General features: G+C 38.9%; 2 protein-coding genes across 5 annotated transcripts; one reads left to right on the forward strand and one right to left on the reverse strand.

Annotated features, from left to right (window-relative positions):
• Positions 1–7659: 7659 nt before the first annotated feature.
• On the reverse strand, positions 7660–10452 carry LOC144713133 (uncharacterized). 2 transcript variants are annotated; one of them, XM_078587632.1, is made up of 4 exons: positions 10259–10452; positions 10015–10134; positions 9840–9920; positions 7660–9243 (listed from the first exon to the last, which is right to left on the reverse strand). In XM_078587632.1, the coding sequence occupies exon 4, from the start codon at positions 9158–9160 to the stop codon at positions 7844–7846; it is 1317 nt and encodes a 438-aa protein (XP_078443758.1). In that variant the 5' UTR covers positions 9161–9243; positions 9840–9920; positions 10015–10134; positions 10259–10452; the 3' UTR covers positions 7660–7843. The 2 variants fall into 2 exon arrangements, with proteins under 2 accessions (XP_078443758.1, XP_078443759.1); XM_078587633.1 differs by having other exon boundaries at positions 10015–10150.
• A 2961-nt stretch (positions 10453–13413) lies between these two features.
• Positions 13414–22343, forward strand: LOC144712689 (Transducin/WD40 repeat-like superfamily protein). Of its 3 annotated transcripts, none has more exons than XM_078586952.1 (9): positions 13417–13863; positions 14750–17072; positions 17155–17258; positions 17882–17951; positions 18666–19379; positions 19503–19705; positions 19868–19991; positions 21078–21275; positions 21966–22343. In XM_078586952.1, the coding sequence occupies exons 1-9, from the start codon at positions 13817–13819 to the stop codon at positions 22113–22115; spliced, it is 3933 nt and encodes a 1310-aa protein (XP_078443078.1). In that variant the 5' UTR covers positions 13417–13816; the 3' UTR covers positions 22116–22343. The 3 variants fall into 3 exon arrangements, with proteins under 3 accessions (XP_078443079.1, XP_078443078.1, XP_078443077.1); XM_078586951.1 differs by having other exon boundaries at positions 14763–17072; XM_078586953.1 differs by lacking the exons at positions 19868–19991; positions 21078–21275; positions 21966–22343 and having other exon boundaries at positions 13414–13863; positions 14763–17072; positions 19493–19673.
• The last annotated feature ends 2599 nt before the right edge of the window (positions 22344–24942 follow it).

Here is a 24942-nt window from a genome sequence, read left to right on the forward strand (position 1 = left end):
AACGGCCCTCCTACCGCCCTCGGTGGACCTCCAGCCGTCCTTTGCCATCTTTTCGGCCATCCTTCTCCGCACGCCCTACACGGCCTACTGCTATATTACAATCTGGGTGTGTGTGTCGTTCATATATGCTCCAACTTGCGGGGGAGTGTTAGAAAGTAGGTGGCATGGCCTGTTAGGCCCACTAGACCCTTAGCCTGCTAAGGGTCACCTTTCTTAGTCCTACATGGGATAAATCACTCATCCTTTCTCTCTCATCCCTATATAAGGTCATCTATCCCTTCCTTTCTAATCAACCAAATCAATCCATCCTCTCCCTTCCACAGTTATATTGCACAAGAAGAAATACCAGTCCCGTCAATGAAGGCTATCAAGGCAAAAGCCTTCTCACTCTACCAAGATATGAAGAAAATTGTTTGGAAAAATTTTGCATTTGTTGCTCTGATGTCATTGACACTTGATGCGTGGACGTCAGAAAACAACATTGCTTTCCTCGATGTGACATTGCAGTTGGTGGACTCTGAGTGGACTTTGTGCGAGCGTGTTCTAGGAATACGCCAACTGACAGGGTCCCACATTGGCAAAAACATGAGTGCATGCATCCTTGAAATGTTGGAGGAGTTTGACTTGAAGAAGAAGGTATGGGTTACCGCATAAAAAATTGGAATTACTGTTATTTTCACCATTCTATTATATTGATGAATCCAAAATATGCAGGTGCGGGCAATTACCAAAGACAATGCATCGAAAAAATAGAAAGATGATGAGCATCTAAATTTAGAGAACTCTCAACTTAGTGCAAGCCGACACGTGCTTTGATTAACGCACGTGCTAAACCCTGTGGTCCAGGCCGGGATGAGCTCATTGTGTGTGACAAAGGTGCCATCAAATTCATTGATTCTAGACGAGGATGATATGGCCGGTATGAACGATGTAGAACAAGGCAGCATATTTTATGCATTCTCTACATCTAATGTGGGTGATGTCATACTCTAGCTCCGCAAGATAGTCACAAAAATACGCGGTTCAACCCAACGCAAAGAATGATATGTAGCATTATGCAAGCAATTTGGGCTACCTTACCATAAAAAAAATTCCATTGGACTGCCAACTAAGATGGAATTCTACGTACACCATGTTAGTGGATGTTGTCGAGAAAAGGATATTGTAGATATCATTGCATTGAACGTCTTACGGAAACAAGTCCTATGTGAAGAGGAATGGGCAATGATCAAGGAGTTTGCAGGTATATTGCAATCCCTTCAGTTGGTTATTACAGTAGCATGCCATTTAAAAGCACCCACAACAAATGAGGCAATTGTTATTAGAAGAGCAGGGATGAGGCGCTTGAATAGCGTACTGGCTGGTTTTAGAGAGGGAATGATGTTACGAGTCAACAATGTTATGTCCACCAAGCAACGTACATCACTGTACACGGCTTGCGAGGTGATGAAGACTAAGATGAGCAGATATGCATCAGTCCTCACTCGCAACCCATCCTTCACTATTGTTACTCTCACTGATCCCTCCATGAAGTTACGGTTATTGGACAGTGACCAACATGATGAAACAATCGCATATGTGTAATGCTTATTGGAGTCCCCCAATATCACCAATGACAAAAATGCCGTTCTTTTAGATTCCTCTACATGCTTTCGTTCGGAATGGATGTCGACAACATTCTTCAGTGAAGTATTTGACAAGTTGTTATCGGAAAGTGAGCAAACACCAACCCTTACTCCAAGACACAAGCTAGATGTGTACATGAGCCCAGGGGATTGAACCATTGTACTGGTGGAAAATAACAAGACAACATTCATGGCAATGGTTGCGAAGGAATTCCTATCGGTCTCTGCGACGAGTCCCCCATCGGAAAGATTCTTCTCTGTAGGTTGTGCAGTCATCAACTACAAACATTCAAGATTGACGGCAGAGAGCATTGAATTACTTATGACACTAAAGTGTTGATGGTGAGCAGAAGAGGGTGACGACACTGATATGAAGCAATCAGATGAAGATAACAACGAAGATCCCATTGTTCATTAAGTTCGTTTCCTCTCCTTCAATTTTTTGAACCACTCAAAAGGTATGATATACTACTTTCTATTTTATTATTTCATATCTACAAGTAAAAAGTGATTTTTTTTAAGTTCCATGTTATGAATTTTATGAATTTTCACTTTATTTGATATTTTTTAGCTACAGACATAAGATTAATTGAAACCAATCAGATGTTGTTCTGAAAACTTCCCATTTTCTGCATCAATGGCGATTTTTGGATGACGTTGAATGACTTGGTCATTGACAGTAGATTAACTAGAATATAACATAGACTTTTACGATACTACTACCCATTTTCTGTGTCGATGATGATTTTTGATGCAAAAGAGAACAGTTTTTGGTGACTGATAGCAAATTAAATAGAGCCAACAAGCATTTCCTAAAAAAATCTCCATTTTCTTCGTGCATACATGTCAATATTTGTGGGAGTGGTCAACAAAATTTGAACAGATTAGTTGGAACCCAACAAGTTTTTTTTCTCAAAGATTTCATCTCTGTACCGAAACATTAAAGACATCATGATTCCAGTGTTCTGGGCTTAAATTTTCCGGTGTTTAACTTGGATCAACCTGGTATTTCAGGTGGTGAACTTGATCACTGAGCTATCTGCCGTAGCCACCGAGGAGAAGGGATTAACTTTTGACAGTGGCATGGATGAACGGCTCTGCGCCTATTCAATAGCGGTTGCTCATTTTGAAGAAGTCTCCAGCGATGATCCAGGAGACTACGAGGGGGAGAAGAGGTCGAATTTTGGCGCCGCCTCCCTCGCACTAGATATGATTTTTGAAATTAATTAAGATTTTTTTAGAATTTAAAAAATTTCTACCAATTATCTTTTGAATTATCCATTAATTTCATATTAAGTTTTGCATTAAAATTATTATTAAAACTAATTAAGAATTTTCTATAATTTTAACAAATTTTATCTTATCTTGTGAATTTATCATAATTTTTATTGTTATTCGCGTTTGAAATTACTTTTCAAATAAACTAACAATTTCTAGAATTTAACAAATTCTATCAACTATCTTATGGATTTAACCGTTAATTTTATTTTTTTCTCAATAAAATGAATTTTAAATTTATTTAAGAATTTACTACAATTTTAACCAATTTTATCATCTTTTGAATTTAACAGTTAATTTTATATTATTTTTCACATTAGAATGATTTTTAAAATGCATTAAGAATTTATGACAATTTTAACAAATTTTATTGATTATCTTTTGAGCTAAATGGTTAATTTTATATTGTTTTTGCATTAGAAATGATTTTTAAATTATTTAATATGTTACTACAATTGTAACCAATTTTATCAATTATCGTTTGAATTTAACAGTTAATTTTATATTATTTATGTTAATTTTATATAATCGATTTTTAAATCTCTCTCTAGTCTCATTCCTCATATTTTGCTTGTAACTCTGTCTTCATGCCTTTTATCTCATTGTATTCCTTCTTTCTCTCACTTGGTAAATGATGTGCAACCCATATGGGAACTGCCCCTTGAGCGAACACCCAGGTTTATCTGCTCCATATTTTCTTAAAGGTGAGAGTCAAAGAGAAGAGAATTTTAGAGAGACTCATGAGATCCAATACTTGCTGAGAAATTACATACTTACATGTAGAAAAAAAGAGAAAAAGAAGATCAAAGAAACTCTAGCGACAGAGCTCCACATCAGAAAATCAAGCAAGAGGAGGGTATTTCAAAGCAGCCATAAAAATTGAGGTGACCTTGAGCACACGCGCTGCCCATATGCACCAGCTAATCGTCGTTCTTCAAAACTGGAGCCCCAGCGTTGACTAGGAGAGGCCTATGTATCACCGTTGACCTGCCTCCACCATGGCCGATGATACAAGGCCCAAAGGAAGGTGGCGTTGACACGGGGCGTTGACCTGAGGAAGACTCAACAAGCTCAGGGAACCCCACCTTGGAGAAGTATTCTACAGGAAAAGATCCTGGCGCTGGTGCTTGGTAGAAGTCCACAACGTAAGTGCCACTGTCGACGGGTCCCGGCAAAGGTTGACTTTGACCGCCCTAGAGTTCAAAGTCTATTAAGGGGTCGCTCTTCTGAGTCAACGGCAGGCACACAAGACCAGCACCGCTGCCTCCGTCGCCGCCACCCCCGTCATCAGTGTTGGGCATGTGATTCAGGTCAAACACTCAGGCCGTCCATTGCCAATTCTGAGTTCCCGAATTCTCGACAACTATAGGTGACGTGTTCAGGTCAACCGCCAGACTGGTGGCAGAGTCAACGCCATCTGAACTTGCTGATATTTATTGTTAATCTTCAGAAAAAAGCATCCTCTGTCCAGATGGATAGAGATGAACTGATTTTTTTTTAAGTAGGCTGTTCTTAGAGAGCACGTTTCTTGGACAGATGATTACATGAGAGGTGGCTGATTATTTAACAAGTTAACTTGGGCTAAAGTAATGTTTTAAGAATAATATGACTATAAAAGTTTAAAGATAAGTAATATTAACAAACAAAAATGATGATAAATAAAAACATTAATTTTGGAAATATTTAGTGGATTTTTTTGGTACATTTAATATATAAAATCACTCAATGAGAGCGATACAATTAAATAATAATAAGAAAAAAATTAAATTGAATATTTATTTTCAGGTGCTTAAGCAAATGAGAAAAAAGTTATGTTGCATGGCGAATAAAATGAAACCCTTTAGTTTTTTATACATGAGATAGGGTGTAGTCGTCATTACTTTCATTGGAAGCTCCCTTTTAGTGTTTGATGAAAAGACTGCCAATTAGTATAGGTAGGACCATTAAATTCGAAATGTCTTATCCAGATCTATTAGCTCCAAGCTGAGGTTTAAGCCTAACGACCAAAGTCTTAGTATTTATAATTTTCGTTAAGGTCATAGATAGAGTAAATGCCAAACCCACAAGGATCAGGTATTGAATAAGTGAAATTTGACTTTCATTTATTTTTTAGAATAAATAAATATATTAACAGAATCAAACAAGAGAAAAGTAGATCAAAATAATTACAAGAAAATGAGAAAGTAAATTTCCCAAATTAAATAATTTACTCGTAGTTTCTGAATAATTCAGGGAATTAAAATGGAATCATACAGTAAAAAAAAAAAATTACCTCTAAAAACATTAACATGCGCTTTGATAGTGCTGGGTGATGGTGTATGGGGAAGCCACGAGTAGAGGGATGGGTGAACAAAATTCCCCACCAATTGTGATAGATAGGCAAAGACAGGGTACGCACGTGGCAGAGATTGTGACGGCGGAGAGTGATGGGACCGACAAGCAACAAGTGGGCGAGCGATGAGAATTCACCGTCAATCGGTGGTCACAAACACAGAGGCAGATATGCAACAGTCAACAATGAAGTCTATAGTGGTGTGCGGGATGATGAAAATTCAGGTTATCAGCAACAATGATAACCTAGGAAAAAGGATAAAGTCGTGACTCCAAAGATGACAAACATTACACAAAGCTCGCTCCAGCTTTATCTTCACAAATATTAACCAGAATATATCTTCCTTCAATTATTCAATTCTCGAAACTCGATAATGGACCTGTTGCAATCCCTGATCCTCCTTAGGGAGGTTTGGTATTTTGACCATTAAGCGCATATATGCCCCTACCATGTTTCCTTTAAATAGCACGGCCATCCCTTTAAGAGGGGGAAGACTGAAACTTATGTTAGATGTTGTTTGTATCCCTCCTTCCCACTACATCCAAGTCCCGTGCTCCAACAATTCTCGTCCTAGCGATCGTCTTTTTGTCAGTACATCTCCACGAGACTCCTCTCTGGTCGATCCCTACCTCCAATGGTTATCCTCTCCCTCCCCAAAACAACCTCACTCGTCTCCCGTCGACCTGTCCATTTCGATCCAATTAAGGCTGCACCTTTCAGAATTATGCCGAGACACTATGTTGCTGGGAATGTGTCAAGACCCAAAAGAGATTTAAAATGAGAAATTACCCTGCCAATTGCTAAATTAGGCGCAAAACTCTGGGGTGTCCTTGCAAAGTGGTGGGTTTATTTTATAGATAAAAGGGTATGGATGGATAAAGTGGACGGAGTCAAAGACACTCTTAAATATCAGCCCAAATCCCTTCTAGATCACTAAATATTATGATTTAAAGTAGATTCATTCCCAACAGTCTGAGTTTTCTCTCTCCCACTTTATCCATGCAGAAGGATTGCCAGTGTGGCACGGCATTTTTTGGAAAAGTAAAATCAAAATCCTTAATATATTTACGTAAATTAAAATATTATTGCAATATATATATGTATATTAATTCAGCGTAAAAATCCATAAAAGTACATGAAAATGAAAAAATAATATAATTTTTAAAAATAACAAGTTTCTAAAAATATTTTAATCAATACAGATAAATTCTGACTTTTAAAACTACTCTCTTTAGGAATTCTATGTCAGGAATTCTGCAAGAATACCATAAAATTGGGAAAGTTCAAAGATTTATTCTAAAAGTTTACTATACTATTTCACGATTCAAAAACATCCATAAATCTGAAAATACATGAAGTTAACATATGGAATACATAAAATTCCTTTTATAATTGCAGGTTATTTTTTATTATGTGTGGCCATATAGTCAGTGAACTTGGCTTCAACCTACTGTTAAGAAATAAATACAGTAAAGTAGTACAAGTTCAATCGAACTTAATGACTCTCATCTTTACTCCGATCTCTATTTCACCTTAGATTCTTCATATTGGCTGTTTTTATGGCAAGGATGAACAAGCAGCGATGCAGATTTGCTGGGAAAATGCGGCAATTCTCGGTTGAAAGTCGTGATCTCTGTCTGGCAAACGGAACCAGATCTTGCGTTTTGAAGGATGTTTTCGATTGAGCGGGCTTGCAATTGGTCGGTGATGATCGTTGGACGGCCATCCAAGGTTGCGGATGATCGTTGCTAGTTCCAATTCCTCAAATCTCTGTCGAAATGAAGTCTCAACCGATTCCCTCGCTCTCTACACCGGCGGATCTGATGGCTCCATCGTCCGGTGGAATTTCGTCGCCGGCGATTCAAACCAGGCATGGCTCTCTTTTCCTAATCCGAAAACCTTGAGATAATTCTATAATTTGGCTTATCTGTATCAATCTAGTTTTATCCAAATCACGGACTTTGTGAACAAGTTCATGTCGTTCTTGGTCGTGTCATTTAGGTCGGGTTTGAAAAATCTGCATTTGTTAATGTGTTGCTACTAGGATCTTCTGGATTTTTTCGAAAATAAGTTTATATGTTTCAAAATTCCTCGTATTAGATTTGATCAACCCCGCCTTAGAAACACCTCTTCCTTTTGTATCCTAGAAACAGACTCATAAAGAAGTGGAATTTCAAGTAGCAGAGCAAGCACACTCTCTGATGTTGTGAACCATACATAAGCTAGACATGCGGTGAAGATTTATGAAAACTCTGCTGAATCGCAACTGTCTGTATGAAATGAAGAGAATTTGAGCGAAACAAGAACACCAATCTCCACATTTCCCACCTTGATTTCCTGGTAAAATCTTATCTGTCTTGGATAAAGGGACATTAAATAAATCAAAGGGATGGAACGCTAAACAAAAGAGAAGAGAGCCAAAGAGAAGAGAATTTCAGAGAGACTCATGAAATCCAATACTTGCTGAGAAATTACATACTTGCATGCAGAAAAAAAAAGAAAAAAAAAGATCAAAGAAGCTCTAGCGACAGAGCTCCACATCAGAAATTCAAGCAAGAGGAGAGAATTTCAAAGCAGCCATAAAAATTGAGGTGACCTTTAGCACCAACTAATCATAGTTCTTCGAAACTCGAGCCCTGCCATTGACTGGGATAGGCCTATATATCACCGTTGACTGGGAGACTGGTAGAGGGCTATGTATCACCGTTGACTGGGAGAATGGGAGAGGGCTATGTATCGCTGTTGACTGGGAGACTGGGAGAGGGCTATGTATCGCTGTTGACTGGGAGACTGGGAGAGGGCTATGTATCGCCGTTGACTGGGAGACTGGGAGAGGGCTATGTATCGCTGTTGACTGGGAGACTGGGAGAGGGCTATGTATCGCCGTTGACTGGGAGACTGGGAGAGGGCTATGTATCGCTGTTGACTGGGAGACTGGGAGAGGGCTATGTATCGCTGTTGACTGGGAGACTGGGAGAGGGCTATGTATCGCCGCTGACTGGGAGACTGGGAGAGGGCTATGTATCGCTGTTGACTGGGAGACTGGGATAGGGCTATGTACCACCGTTGACTGGGAGACTGGGAGAGGCATATGTATCACTGTTGACCTGCCTCCACCAGGGCCGATGATACAAGGCCCAAAGGAAGGTGGCGCTGACAGGGGGCGTTGACCTGAGGAAGACTCAACAAGCTCAGGGAACCCCACCTTGGAGAAGTATTCTACAGGAAAAGATCCTGGCGCCGGTGCTTGGTAGAAGTCCACAACGTAAGTGCCACTGTCGACAGGTCCCGGCAAAGGTTGACTTTGACCGCCCCAGAGTTTAAAGTCTATTACGGGGTCGCTCTTCTGAGTCAACGGCAGGCACACAAGACCAGCACCGCTGCCTCCGTCGCCGCCACCCCCGTCATCAGTGCTGGGCATGTGATTCAGGTCAAACACTTGGGCCATCCATTGCCAATTCGGAGTTCCCGAATTCTCGAAAACTATAGGTGACGTGTTCCAGTCAACCGCCAGGCTGGTGGCAGAGTCAACGCCATCTGAACTTGCTGACATTGACTGTTCATCTTCAGAAAAAGCATCCTCTGTCCAGGGACGGGGACGCTTCATCCCAACCGTGGGACTGGCGTCGTATGGCTCTTCACCCCTGACAGGCGTTGTGGCCATAAAAGGGGGCGGATCCGGAGGTGGCGCTTTGTTTAGGTCTAAACCTAATGTTTCAGTGCCATGAGAGATTGTCCAGAAGTTTTGAATCCCGCTTGACTCGTCTTCTTCCTCGACGTCGTTATAGTCTTCATTGGAGTCACCATAAGACGAAGACGAGTGTTCCTCGCCGCCTTGCCACGATTCTTCAGCCTTGGCATTACTGTCAGCAACCTCTTCCCTCTCTTCTGAAGTCGTACTCGTAGAGCTCTGCTCTTGACTCATTATCGTCGGGGTTAATTGTCTGCAGCCGTCGAAGTTAGACCAGCAGAGTTGTCCAACAGTCTGTTTACTTCCTCCTGCCGTTCCTGCGAAAGATACCTCGGCTGAGTAACAGACAAATAGATTGGTAAAAAATAGATAAATCGATGTACAGATAGGTAGATAAATGCACAGAATAACAGCAAGAAATATATGTATAGATATTATGAGAGATACATCTGTATAGATGGTTGGATTAGGTACTTTTGATAGATCGACAAATAGAATTATAGAAAGAGAGATAAATAGATCAAAAGATAAAAAGATAGGTGGGTAGGTAGGTAGATAGGTAGATCAAATGATCTACCAAGAAAAAAAGAGAGTTATGGATCGATATATTTTAAAAATACAGACCTATAATTTTAAAAAATATAGCGATAGTGATAGATGGATAGGCAAAGAGATAGTTAAACGCCAAGAAAAATTTCTGAAGAGATGCAACGGTACGTGACAAAATGTACATTTACAAAGAGATGAATAGATAATTGGATAATTAAGGATAGACGGGTGGAAAAGTAAAAATGTTCACAGAGATGGATAAATAGAAAGAAGACAATTGATCGATATAGCTACATTGATACAGAGATAGATAAAGCCATGGAAAGAGTACAAGAAAAGGAAATTTCTAAAGAAAACAACTCACATCGACATTTGGGGCAGATTCGAGCAAGGAATTTCCAGACTAGAACAGTGCGCAATCACGCGCGTGAAATTTTCCCCCGTCCTGCAGTCTCAAGAAATCAAATCAGGAACAGTCCAATTCGAGAATCTGAATTCTTCAAAAAATTGTGTATAAGATTAGCGACTAGGAATCCAACCTTCAGAAAGAATTGATTTGGGATCTGATCGGACGATTCGAAATCATCTGGCGACTTGATCGATGATCACGGGCTTGTTCTCTCGCCCTCTACTTCGTGCACGAACTTAAATCACCCTCCCTGCAAATTTTATCAACTTCAAAAGTCTCAATTCGATCCGAACCCCAAAAACCCCGAGAATTTTAATATTATATCGAATCGAAAGATTACACCGGAGAAACACCAAAGATTATAGTTTCCTCACCGGGTCGGATCGAAGATATCCTGCGATTTTTCTCCGATCAAAGTTCTGAGATAGAACTCGCGAGAAGAACAGCCTAGAAATGTGGAACACAGAGAGAGATAATAGAAGAGAGAGAGACAAGCGGAGAGAATAGAAGAGAAGAGAGCCGTTGGCGAAGGTAGACCGAGCAAGGCGGGCAGCGGAGGACTCGTTCCAGACAAATTTGTATAAAATGAGAGATATAAATTTAGTCTCAAATCTCAATATCCCATGCAAATATAAATTAATTAAACTATTATTTCAAAGAAAAAATAATAATTTTCGTGTTACCATTATAGCAAAATATTGAAAGGATTACTAAACTAAATAATATTTTATCGTCGTTGGATGTCCCCTTGACATCTATTTTCATTGATTGTTCTATTTTGCAAAGTTGATAATATTCAGATTAATATGTTCTGAGGCTTACAGATTTTCCTGGCTCTGAAAATTATGAACTGAATTTTTTTAAAGTAGGATGTTCTTAGGGAGCAGGTTTCTTAGACTGATGATTACATTAGAGGTGGCTGATTATTTAACAAGTTAACTTTGCGTACTGTAATATTTTAAGAAACGGTAGAACTACAAAGTTTTAAGGATAGGTAATAATAATAGACAAAATGTTGATAAATAGAAGTTAAATTATGAAAAAATAGTGGATTTGTATGTAATATATATTTAACATATAAATTCGCTCAATGAGGACGTATACTATTAACGATAATATGAATTTCTTTTAATTGAATAATTGTATTTAAGTGTTTTAGTGGATGAGAAAAACTTTATGCTGCCTCACAATAAAATGAACTTTATTTTGTTTTTAATACAAAAGATAGCATGTAGCCGTCATCACTTTTGCCTAAAGTTCCCTTGTAGGGATTTGGCAAAAATATCGCCAAATAGTCTAGGTAAGACCATTAAAGTGGAAACATCTTATCGAGATCTGTTTGCCCCGAAATAACTAAATCTATTAGCATAATAAAACTACTGAAAATTAGTTCAAAAATTTTATGATGAGAAAATAATGTTTATACAACATAGAGAACTGAAATGGAATTCTTTAGTCAATATAATAACTAATTCTGAAAAAACATCAACATGAGTTCTGATGGTACTTGGCGATGGTTGATGGTGGTGCCATGAGTAGGAGGTGGATGAACAAAATGCCCCCCTAAATGTGATAGATATGGTAGAGATGATTGGCATGGTGGTCGCAGAGATAGCGATGGTGGAGACAAATGATGGCTTCGATGAACAACAGAGCAGGGGAGTGATAATAATTCACCATGGCTGTTGTTGATGGAAATGGAGTCCGAAATGCTATGGTCGGCAATGGTGTCAGTAGCTTCGCATGCCATGGTGAACACCTAGGCTATCCTCAATGATGATGACGTATGATACAATACAAATTTATGATTTTTAAAAAGACAAAGATTACACTAACCTCACTCTCACTTGCCAAAGGGACCGAGTGGTGATTTCTCTTTGCAAGTCTTTTGCAGAACATCTCTCAATCAATCATTTGTTCTCAAAACTCAAGAATGGACCTGTTACAATCCTTGGCCCCACCTTGGGGCAGCATGGTCTTTTGACCATTACGGGCATTTATGGCCCTCCCAAGTTTCCTTTAAAATGAAGCAGCCCCCCTTTAGGAGGGGCAGCCTAAAACTTATGTTAGATGTTGTTCATGTCCCTTGTATGTACAGTTCCGGATCGTCCCTGACGTGGACAAACGACGGGACTGGGCGAATTTTGTCCCGTCCTACATCCGATGTTAGCTCAGGGACGAAGGACGGAACGATTTTTGGTCCACCAAAAAAAAAACCGTCCTGTCCAATAATCTAGGGACAGTTTTTTGTCCCGTCCAGTCCTCCCAGGACGAATTTTCGTCCCAAAATTCGTCCCAGATGAAAAAACACATTTGATATATTTTACATATTATAATATATTATAAATTGTCCTAGCGAGGCCACGTGTCAACATCTCAACTGTCAGATTTGAATCCAGCTGTTTTCCGCCCAGATTCGTCCCCATCGTCCGGAGACCTTCGAATCGGCGATTTTTTCGTTCCACTGGACGAAAACCATCCTGTCCGGTGGCCCCCAGGACAAATTTTTGTTCTGAAATTCGTCCGTATCCTCATACGGGACGATTTTTTTGTCTCAGGACAAAAAAATTGTCCCGTCTGCGTCCCTGCACTATACTCGTATGATTCTCATCTCAATGATTGTCTCTTCTTCACTACATCTCCATGTGACTCCACTGGTTGATCTCTACCTCTGTTGTTGTCTTCTTTCCTAACCATTTTCATTATCCTCTCCCTCTCCATTACTACCTCGATGGTCTCCCTTTGACCTATCAATTTTGATCCAATCAAGGTTTCGCGTGTTAGAATTACATCGAGATGTCGTGTTCTGCTGGGAACGTACCAGGACCCAATCAAGATTTAAAATGAGAAATCACACCACCAATTGTGATTAGGCACAAAACCCTAGGGTGTCCTTTTTGCGAAGTGGTGGGTTCAAATTATAGATAAAATGGCATGGATGGATAAAGTGGACAGAGTAAAAAATAGTCTCAAAATTCAGCCCCAAGACGCTTCTAGATCATTAAATATTATGATTTAAAGTTGATTCATTCTCCACAGTGTGATTTTTCTCTCTCCATAGTGTGATTGGCAATGTGGCATGACATATGTTGGAAAATTAAAATTAAACTTCTTAATATATTTGCATAAATTAAAATATTATTGCAAATTATATATTTTTTAATTCAGCATAAAAATCCATAAAAGTACATGAAAATGAAAAGAAATAATATCATTCTAAAAATAAAATATACCTAAAAATATTTTAATCAATACAGACTATTCTGCTTTCTGACTTATAAAACTATTCTCTTTAGGAATTTAATATCAGAAATTCTGCAAAAATACTATAAATTTGGGAAAGTTCAAAGATTCAGTCTAAAAGTGAACTAAACTATTTTACCATTAAAAAACATCCCTATATCTAACAATACATGAAGTTAATATCTGGAATACATAAAATTACTATTATAATAGCATGTTATTTTTCATAAAAGCATGTCACCTTGTCTTCAACCTATTGTTAAGAAATAAATACAATAAAGTAGTCGAGTTCAATCGAACTCAATGACTCTCATCTTTTCTCCGATCTCTACTTCATCATAGATTCTTCATATTGGCTGTTTTTATGGCGAGGATGAACAAGTAGCGATGCAGATTTGCTGGAAAATGCGGCAAATCTGGGCTGAAATTCGTGATCTGTGTGTGGCAAACGGAACCAGATCTTGCGTTTTGAAGGATGTTTTCGATTGAGCGGGGCTTGCAAGTGGTCGGAGATGATCGTTGGACGGCCATCCAAGGTTGCGGATGATCGTTGCTAGTTCAAATTCCTCAAATTTCCCTCGCAATGAAGTGTCGTACAGTGGCCTGCTTGTGGGCGGCGTTGCCACAGCATAAGCTGACTGCTGCCGCAGTCTCAACCGATCCCCTCGCTCTCTACACCGGCGGATCTGATGGCTCCATCGTCCGGTGGAATTTCGTCGCCGGCGATTCAAACCAGGTATGGATCTCTTTTCCTAATCCGAAAACTTTGAGATAATTCTCTAGTTTGGCTTATTTCTGTCTATCTAGTTTTATCCAAATCATGGATTTTGTAAACAAGTTCATGTTGTTCTTGGTCGTGTCATTTAGGTCGAATTTGAAAACTTTGCATTTCTTAATGTGTTGCTACTAGGATATTCTGGATTTTTTCGAAAATAAGTTTATATGCTTCAAAATTCCTCGTATTAGATTTGATCAACCCCACCTTAGAAAGATTTGTCCCTTTTGTATCCTAGAAGCACATGTAAAAAGAAGTTATTTTCTAGAAGCAGCGCAAGCACACTCTCTGATGTTCTGAACCATACATAAGCTAGACATGCCGTGAAGATTTATGAAAACTCAGCTGAATCACAACTGTCGGTATAAAATGAAGAGAATTCGAGCAAAACAAGAACACCAATCTCCACATTTCCCGCCATGTTTGCCTTATTAAATCTTATGTCTCTTGGATAAAGGGACATTAAATCAAAGAATGGAAATGCTATCGGTATATAATGGAGAGAATTTGAGCGAAACAAGAACACCAATCTCCACATTTCCCCACCATATTTTCCTGATAAAATCTTGTGTGTCTTGGATAAAGGGACATTGAAAATCAAAGGGATGAAATGTTATCGGTATAAAATGAAGAGAATTTGCGTGAAACAAAAAATGTATCTCCACATTTCCCATTATATTTTCCTGATCAAATCTTATGTGTCTTGGATAAAGGGACATTAAAAACCAAAGGGATGAAATGTTATCGGTATAAAACCAAGAGAATTTGCGTGAAACAAAAAATGTATCTCCACATTTCCCATTATATTTTCCTGATCAAATCTTATGTGTCTTTGATCCCAATTAAGAGTATTCTTCCAGGATCTGCGTCCAGCGGCTATGCTGTGTGGTCATACGGCGGAGATAGCGGACTTGGCCTTATGCATTCCCACTGCAAACCCATCAAATGAAAATTCTAGCTGCCATTGTCTGATCAGTGCTTCTATCAACGGTGAGCTATGCGTCTGGACTGGAGACAGTGGCTACTGCCGGCGGCGGAGGAGACTGCCTGATTGGGTGGGAACTCCGTGCATCATCTCCTCCTTACCTTTGTCCCCAAGGTACGTCTGTCTCCTTTGCTACAGCACCAACACGCCGCTGCCTTCGTCTTGCTCGTATGCCGGGTGGTCACTGGAAGACAATGTTGCAGATTACACAGAAGCTGAAAGGAAGAATCATCATTTAAATGATCTGAAGAGTTCGGTGGTAATCTTAGATTCTCTATCATTGTCGGCTATCCGTGTTTTTACTCACTCAGGATTTTCAATCGGATCAAATCCAAGCATGGGGGTTGTTCCTAACTTGGAAAATGGAAGGAAAGACGTTCTTGCAATTGCTAATCAATTCGGGGAAGTTATTCTGATGTCTCTTCCTGCTGAATTTAATGAAGAAGGGGAAGAAGGGACCGGTAATCCTAAACTTCTATCTTCTGAAACTGTATCTTCTACTGTCAGCGAGAACTTGCTAGAGAAGGCAACTGCAGTCTCTCTTTCAGAGTGCGGGACTTTGATGTTGCTCGTTTACTCTACTTACTTTCTTGTGAAGTCAGTGGTAGATAACAACAATGCAGAAAAATTGGATCTTGGGGAGAGTTTTCATCTCTTAGGTTGCAATTTTCTGCGGAATGAGGGTGAAGAGGAAGAACATGCCGAGAATTTAATAGTATGGAGCACTGATGGCGCTGCAATTGTTTTTTCGGTGAAGTATTCTGCTGATGGTTTTGACTTCAATCGCCTGTATGAGATTCCAGCTTCATCATTTGCTTCCATGAAGAGTCATTGCTATGGTTTTTCTCAATTGGGTACCTATCTTCTGAAACTAGAATCTGTTTCAGATAATACCTGCGGTTCTTTGTTGTGGAAACCTCAGATCAGTGTGTGGTCGCACTTTGAGGGAAGTCCAGTAGCAAATGCAGGCTCTTTTCCGGAGAAGTATGTAGCTCAGTGGGATTCAAATTTTCTTTCTAACAGCCAGACTTATTATGAGAGCTGCACCACAGAGAAAAATAATATTATAGCATCTTCAATGTTTCTTCCTGATGATTTCAATAATCCGCTTACTATGATTGCTGGCCTCTACAATGGTGACATAGAAGAAATACAGCTAGGGAATGCCCGTCTCAGTCTTTTTTGTATCAAAAGAACCTTCTCGGGGCACTCTGGTGCAGTGCTTTGTTTGGCAGCACAAAAAACGTCGGTGAAATCAAACCTTCACTGTGCCACCCACATCTTATTATCAGGTGGATTCGATGGGACAGTTCGGTTATGGGATCTTGATTCTGGTGATATAATATTAATCATGCATCATCATAATGCTCCGGTGAGGCAGATAATTCTCTCACAGTGTCTCACGTACCATCCATGGAGTAGCTGCTTTCTCTCTCTAGGAGAGGACGGATGCGTGGCTCTTGGTTCTCTTGATACTCTCAATGTGGAAAGAATGTTTCCAGGTCATCCTTCTGTTCCTGCTTGTGTTGCATGGGACTGTGTCAGAGGTTATGTGGCATGTCTCTCTGGCGACTGTCTTTACATTTGGGATGTCAAAACTGGAGTTCGTGATAGGGTTCTTCATGGGCAGGCTTCAGTGTTAATGTTTAATCATTTCTGTGAGGAAATGAGATCATCAGCGCCTTCCTCATTTCTATCTCTCAATGAAGATTCGAAAAATCTCTTAAGTGGGAGTAAAAATCATGTACAATCAGAAGTGGTGGATAGTGGAAGGGGTGTGAGTAGCAGTTTCATCTATGATACCACTGGAAACAGCTGCAGACAAATGCCATGGCAGGGTTTAAAAAAAGATTCTAAGTATCCCGTCACATGTACATGTCCATACCCAGGGATCATAGCCATGGAATTTGATCTTTCTTTGATGATGTCAAACGAGTGGCAATCCTATCAAACAGGTGTCAATGCTGAGAAATCTAACTCTTCAGGAGAAGGCAAATTTCTTGTAGAGTTTTTTTTGCGCTTCAGTCTGTCACTTTTACATTTATGGAATATTGATCATGAAGTAGACAAGTTCCTCGTTGATAAGATGAACATGCGGAAACCGCCTCCATTTTTAACATCTGGCATCCTTGGAAATGGAGGCTCTGTGACCCTTACATTCCCTTCTTTGGATGGTTCGCTTGAGGTATTATCAGATTAAAAAGTCCTTTTCAATCAATTATCTGAGCGTCTGTACCATTTGAGCATATTGTTTATTTATCTTTCAGCTCTGGAAGCATTCAGCAGAATTTTCTGCAATGTGCTCCCTTACTGTGGTCTCCCTGGCTCAGCGTGTCATTCGCTCATCCCAGTCATGTTCAGCGGCTGGCAGGTAAAAATAGAGATTAAATCATGGTTGTCGTTGGACATTCCACGAGTTTAAGCTGTTTCATGTTGAAAATTGCATTGCTCTGGGTAGAAAGTTTCTGTATCCCCTCAGATTTCATCATCAACATCATTGGCCCTCATTGATTTTGACAGAGTTTTGATTGTTTATTTCGATGACAATGACATGGTTACCGTTGATGATCGATCATGCAGAAGTATCTCTGGCTGTTGACGCAGTCCACCAAAGTCAGCCGTCAACTTGGTATAAAGCAGTCCAATCGATGTCAATATCATTCTCAACATTAAATGGCATAGCTGACGATTATGTTGATGTTAACATTGACAAATGATATTGATGCTCATTGATGTTGATGATGTCATTGATAAACCATTGACTAACGTCGCTCGGCAACATCATCAAGGCATTCAGAACCCAATTCACTTATGTATAAAAACGTATATCATGTACTATATCCTTTCATGATTGGAGCAAGGGTTAGGTTCTCAGTTTCCTCAGTTCCGGCTGTAGCTGCATTTTAAGGACTTTAGTTATCTGAATCGTGATTGCCAAAAAGGGTATCCATGCTGGCTTTACCGTAAAAGTAACATTGAGGCCGTGTGTTGCAGCGAACTTGCCGCTTTATATACACGAAAAATTGCAGAAGAAGTGCCGGATATCAAACCTCCTTTACTCCAGGTATAAATCCTTCCTTCCATCCGTATAATGGTTCTTGAGTAATTCCAAGTTGTGTTATTCTTGTGTTAGTTGTTTCCAAATAATAAAGTTGCACATAATTTTTACACTGTATCCTTGATTGGGCTATTTCCACCAAAAGGGTGTATCCTCTTATTTTCTCCTGTTATAATTACTCAGCTCCAATAATTGGTCGGGCCCAGGAAGTCCTCACAATTAAAGTTGCTTTTATATTGTTAGTTTAATTGCAAGAATTTTACCAGACATTGCATTCTACGATGGTTAATTAACAGAATATGGTGATTTATACCCTGAAAGTTGCTTTTATGACCATTCGAGGATCAATATATAGGTTCTCCCGAATGTTAGTCATATTTTCCAGATGAGGAGCCAATGTTCCCCAAAGGTTTTCATAATGCTCATTTTTCTGTAGCTTAATTAGCAGAAATTATTGACCTGAGAAAAAGTGGTTTCATAAGAAAATGAACGATGATTTGATTCTTATGCTTTACACTCTATTTATCATTACACTTTGTTATTACCTGATACAGAAATCATCTCGCACAGTTTATGTTTTTTTCTTACAACTCCACGTTACTATTTGGATTATTCCAAACAATTTCCATTTTTTCTCAAAGTCCATATTCCATTAATTTAAATTGAGACTGCAGAAACTCGATCCTTGGTCGGAATAGTCTAATATTACTCAGGTAATAGCTTTTGGCGAGCTTCTGGCAAGATCCAAGCGAGCCTGTTCGCATGGCTGCACGTTCTTTGTTTCACTGCGCAGCACCAAGATCAATCCCAGAAACCCTATTTCGTCGCTCATCAGCCCCTCCAAGATCAGAGATTCTGTTTTCTGATGAAAATCAAGCTGAGGGGTTGGAAGAATCCCAAATAGTTGAATGGATGGAATCTTTTGAAGCCCAAGACTGGGTATCTTGTGTGGGAGGAACAACTCAAGATTCCATGGCCTCTCTGATTATTGTCGCAGCTGCCTTAGCTGTGTGGTATCCGAGCATTGTGAAGCCCAAGGTCGCTGAGCTGGTGACTGTTCGGTTAGTGAAGTTAGTTATGGCTATGAACGAGAGATACAGTTCAACGGCAGCTGAGCTTCTTGCAGAAGGGATGGATGCCACGTGGAAGGTGCACATTGGCCAAGATTTTCCACATCTACTTGGGGATGTATTTTTCCAGGTGGAATGTCTGAACGGGGGTTCTACAAGTGGTCCAATACAGAATATCCGGGACACTTTGGTCAATGTTCTACTTCCAAGTCTTGCGATGGCTGAAGTGTCCGGGTTTTTGACTATAATTGAAAGTCAACTGTCGGCTACTCCATCTGATTCTACAATTCATCGGGTTTCTCTTAATACACTGATTAGGGTGGTTCGTGGCTCACCAAGATCTTTGGTTCCTTTTATTGATAAGGTAACTACGGTCATAATATTGTAACATTATATTTTTCTGCAAGTTACATTTCAAAAGTTTTTTTTTGCAAGTTTTTGTAACTATTTCTGTTCATTCATAATCTTCTTCTTAAGGTGATTGTAGGTAGTGAGCTATGTTCTGCACACCATGGATAATGGAAATTATGTTCTGCGAAAGAACTGTCTTCAAAGTTCTATGGCCACATTAAGAGAAATTTCTCGTGCATTTCCCATGGTTGCTTTTAATGAAAGGTCTTCTCGTTTGGCCATTGGAGATGCGATTGGAGATATCGCTGGGGCTACCATCCGTATTTATGACTTGGAAAGGTTTGAGGATGAATGCATAGACTCTATCCAAAGAGAATATCGAGTATCGCATGTTCAAACTTCAACATTTTGACCAGTCAAAATATACTTTTCCATTTTTTTCATATTCTGAGATTTGTTTCCATCTCTTTTGATTACCATCTCCATGTGTAATTTTTGTAGTGTGACAAGAAGAAAAATCTTGGATGCTACTGGGCCTCCAGGCTTCCCCAGCTTACTTGGTGGAGGGTCACGCAAAGTTGTTGCCGCAGTAATTTCAGCTTTGAGTTTTTCTCCAGATGGGGAAGTATGGTGCTGTTGTTCTATTAAGTTATCTTTCTAAGCTTTCATATTTTTGATATGTTGGTCATTTCAATTTGGACTTTTTCTTTGCCAAGTGTGGCTGTTATTCTCGATTTTTTCTTAGCACTCTCATTTTTTCTTATTCTCAATTTTTTCTTTGCGTAGTACATCGTGTTTCTCTTAATACTCTGACTTGGGTTCTGACAATGACAATGACGATGGTGAATCATTACCATTCTCGTCATACATTGGAATCATTGGATGACAAATTTATCATCATCTTGTCATTGCCTCATAATCATCTTGTCTCATTCATCTCATACCAGAATTGGGTAACAGTGAGTGACTTTTGTTACATGAGTTTTATCTATTTTTAATACAAGAGGAATGATGAGACAATAGCTAGATGAGAATGACAAGATGACTAGATGATGTCGGATGGAATTGAATTCATCATTGGATGATTATGATAACCCCTTTGGACTCACGATCAAGGGGTTTAATTCTCTTTTTGCCTTTTGACTTGACCTTGACTTTTCTTCCATTTAATAGTTTGGCTTTCTCCAAGCCCGAGTTGATTTGAGCTTTAAATTCTTGACGTTATGGGTCGAAGATGACTTTCAGTTCTCCAAAAAGAGGAGATAATGTGCACAAAGGATTGAAAAAAGGAAGAAAGGGAGGAGAGATAGGAGATTAAAGAGTTCCACCTGCCGTCCTGGGAGTCTGGCAGATGAGAGAAGTAAACAGAACTCTGGCAAACAGACTCAGTTATAGCAGAGGGTTTCCTACCCTTCTAGATGGATAGAAATCAAGAGAAATCGAAATAACAAGAAAACAATTATTTTGAACAAGGTCTACGCATAATGAGTAGACTTTTCAGTTGATTTCTGGGGTATCTACTTTTAGTTGGCCCAATTTTTTCCTAGTTTTAAATTTTGTGGCCTGTGGCATGCCATTTCCTTTTGCCTTTGACATTGTTTATTTTGACATTCTTTTCGTTGGCCTTCCATGAGCTTGGGTCCCTTATGCATATACCCTTTATTTTCCGGGAGTTGGGTGAGACTTGACCTTTTTCTTCTTTATTCTGAAGGGCTTGGTGGCTTTCTCAGAGCATGGATTGACCATTAGATGGTGGCCACTGGGAAGGGCATGGTGGGAAAAGTTTGGCAGAAGTTCTGCTCCCATACAGTGCGCCAAACTTATCTTTGTACCCCCTTGGGAAGGCTTCTCCCCTAGTTCTACCCGGTCAAGTATAATGGCAACCATCTCTGGAGATTACCAAAAGCAGGTAATTTCTTTTGCTTTTTTTTTATTTAGGCTTTCATTTAATCGACCTCAGGATTAGGATATGACGCGTCGTCATTGCTATCTACCTTCTATACTTCCTGTCAATGTCATCTTCATAGTCAACTAGGCCCCTTTATGTTGATGGCGACATTGTCATTGTAGGGATTGAAAATTTTTTGAACTAGAATTTATTTGAAGACAGAATTTGACGGATGCTTCAACTGTCTTAGATACCCCGTAATCCTCAGCGTCAACCGCCAACCTTCAATGGCAGCCTTGTCAACATTTTTGTCATCATCAACCATCTTTGGTCAATGATGTTGACGAGTGCCGAACCCTTCTCAGGAGAGGGAAAGAAGAATATAGTAGAATATATATATCTTGGAAGACAGAAGATGGCGAAAAATGATAGAGAGGTCTTGCCGCCCAGAAAGTCTCATCGAATGGAAAGAAGTTAAACTTACTCACAAAACACTTGGGTTTATCTAAATCTCTTGTAAATAGACGAACTCGAGCACACATACAAGTAAATCTAGAAAGAGAATAGAAAGTAGTTTTTAACGTATAATGAGAACCATCTCTGGGCAACCATAAAGAAAGTAGTTGTTAAAGTAAAGAGAGGGAAACAAAGTTTTTAGCTCTCCGAAATCGCCCTCCTTAATTTTAACGGTCGTCAAATATTTGTTATCAGGCTCAGTCAATGGAGCCGGAAAATGTGGAAGGGGACAGTATAAAGACCCTGGTACAGAATATTGACCTCTCTTATCAGTTCAAGTGGTTGGATGGAAAGAACGTGGCACTATTGAGACATGGTCAAGAATTGGGTTGCTTCCAGCTATAAAACTTATGCTTCAAGTGATTGCCCTCTTTGGGGATTGATGGCCTTCATACCGGGTAAATGCCTAGAGAATTATTAAATTTATTTTATTATCTAAGCTTATTACAATTTTTTTTGTTTTTCCTACTGTCCCCTGCTTTGCACGCCTGCGGTCTAATGATGACAAACTTATGTATATCTTCAATAATTGACTGAAAATAGTAATTTGAATAAACCGTTGCTTTCAGAGAACATCTTCTTGGAAATGGTTAATGATGGCATTGTTGTAAGTCCTGACGAATTGATTGGCTCTAGCAGTTGGGTTTTTTTTAAGCGGAGGAGCAACTAGACTGGTTGATGAAGCCAAGTTAATTATCTAAATTTAACCTGCCTTTGATCAAATAAAAACTTTAATTATCTAAATTTACTCAGTTATGTCTAGAGGGGAGTGGGGTTGTCTCCATATGGACTGGTCTTCAAATATGGATCTGATGATCAAGTTAGAGTTAGGGAGAGTACAGTGATAATATGGATAATAAGAGCAATCAATTTTATAATAAAATAGGAGAAGGGAGAAAGTAATAATAAATAGGATAATGAAAAGTGATAATATATTATTATGCTATTATTGTACTGGGCTTAGAGTTTAAGATAGGTTGCGGGAAGTTCTTCTTAGATTTTTAATCAAGATATAAAATTATTAAGCTAGAGAGAGAAAGATTAAATAGATAAATTTCATAGTGGGGGACATCTCTAGCATCATAATTTATTTTAATTTACAGATGTATAATGGGGTTATATGTATAATAGGAGAGCTATATATCACAATTGAAGGAATATGAAGATTTAGGGAGATAGTGAATAGGTGCATTATATTACTACTAAAAATAAGAGAAATAACAGAGGTGAAAGAGAATAAGAATTACATGGATACTAAGAAGAGATTTAATAACTATACATATATATCAATGATGGTAAATCATATATATGATAGGAATTTAAGATGTAGGTAGGTGAGGATAAATGTGTTCTAATTTTTAGGAGAATATAAGAAATCAGGAAGATGTATGTATGTAATAATATTAGAGTGTAATCAGGGTGAATTAAAGAGTTAATTGTATGTAATAATAGAGGGCGAGGGGATATATTACCTTAATAGAATAATAATATTATTATTTATTTATATATGTTTAAAATAATTTATGGTATTTATAATACAAAATAGAAACAAAAACAAAAAATCAAAGAAATTCAACTAAACCAGAACTTTCCAATGAAATGCATCCACAGGGATGTTCTAAGAAGTTCAATTTGAAATAAAATTACAGCCTTGATTTGATCTGAATCTAAGCATCAAAGTATGATAATCATTATCCACCACAAAAGTTTAGGAAATCCACCGGAATCGCCTTGAGTTGAACAAGTTGAAGATGGGGGGCATCGATTGCTGTCTCATGACTTCAGTGTGTGTCCCACTCATCGTCATTTATGTTGACACAATTCCAATCCATCCTAAAACTTCTCTAGTGCCTTATTAAGCTCATCAAGCGAATATATAGATGTCACTGTTCTTGGTTGACCTCACAAACACAAGACAGGTCTCCCACCGCCATTTGTGTTTTTCGTCAGAAGATCATTTCTATAGGGTGAAAGATTTGTTTTTAAGGCTTGAAGGGCCTCCCTCTTATGTTGATGGCATGAGCCATCGCCAGACATCTGCCAAGGGCCATCAAATCCCATGGTTGTAAGTTAAAGAGGTCAATGGCTGTGATTAAATCACAGCCTTGGACCCCTTTTGATATTTTATGTACCCCTTTCTCCACTTTAGCTCTGCCTTAACATCAGCCTTGTTGATAATTAGTCCTCTAATTCATCTATCATGCGGCCATGTCTTCCTCATCAGCAGCCACAAAAAAATCATGTGCCAGAAAAAAGGAAAAAAAAAAGCCAGCTAGGTTATATATTAAAATCTGGTTTTTTGTTTTTATTTAATATGATGTGGCAGTTAGAATTATATTGGCCTATAATATGACATAGGCTTAAGGCCATTTCAGTTCGATGCCCAGTCATATTTTTCATCTCTTTTCCTTAAGGTCGTGGCACGTTGGGCTATGATTCAGCTCTTCATCTTCACCAGCCCCCGAACTGCACTAAAACTAAAAAAAAAACAGATATGCTTATCCGATATTTGACAAATACAATTTGGAAACACAATTAGAAATGATAAATCTGGATTAACATTTAATTAAAATACTCTCATTCCTTGGGCACTTGTACAAGCTCTGTATTCCTTCCTGATATTGAGTCTAGCCATGTTAGCTCATTGTACTCACAGTGCCTAGAGTATGGCCTAAGTGCTGCTGTGCTTGTGTCTTGGCACAATCCTTGAGACTTCCCGTTCCTGTACTGCAACATTCATTGGCTGCTGATAGCTTCAGTGCTGATGTGCTCTTCAGCCTGTCACTGGCTTGAGTGCTGATGCCATCGCCAGCCTGCAGTTAGCTTGAGTGTTAGCATGGCTTCTGAGCACTGCAGCACAGCCCATTTTTTATTCTCTTTATTTTTTCTCTCAATCCAACCCAAAAATGTATAATTAAGCCCAAAAACATCTTCCACCTTTTAGAGTCACCGATAGTATGGGCATAACGATTTTAAGAATATCCCTAAAAGGTGTATAGTTCCATGCATCAAATTGTATTCATCAATAGTAAAACCACTATTACTGAATATACCAAAATATTATCCAAAAAGTTAGTTTTTTTGTAAAGTGAATATAATCATGCAAATCTAGTTAATGGTTTGGGTTAATGTTGATTCCAATATCAATGAGTCTTGTCAATTTTTTTTATAT

This window comes from Wolffia australiana, chromosome 15 (genome assembly GCF_029677425.1).
Source record: "Wolffia australiana isolate 7733 chromosome 15, ASM2967742v1".
In the NCBI taxonomy this organism is placed as follows: domain Eukaryota; kingdom Viridiplantae; phylum Streptophyta; class Magnoliopsida; order Alismatales; family Araceae; genus Wolffia; species Wolffia australiana.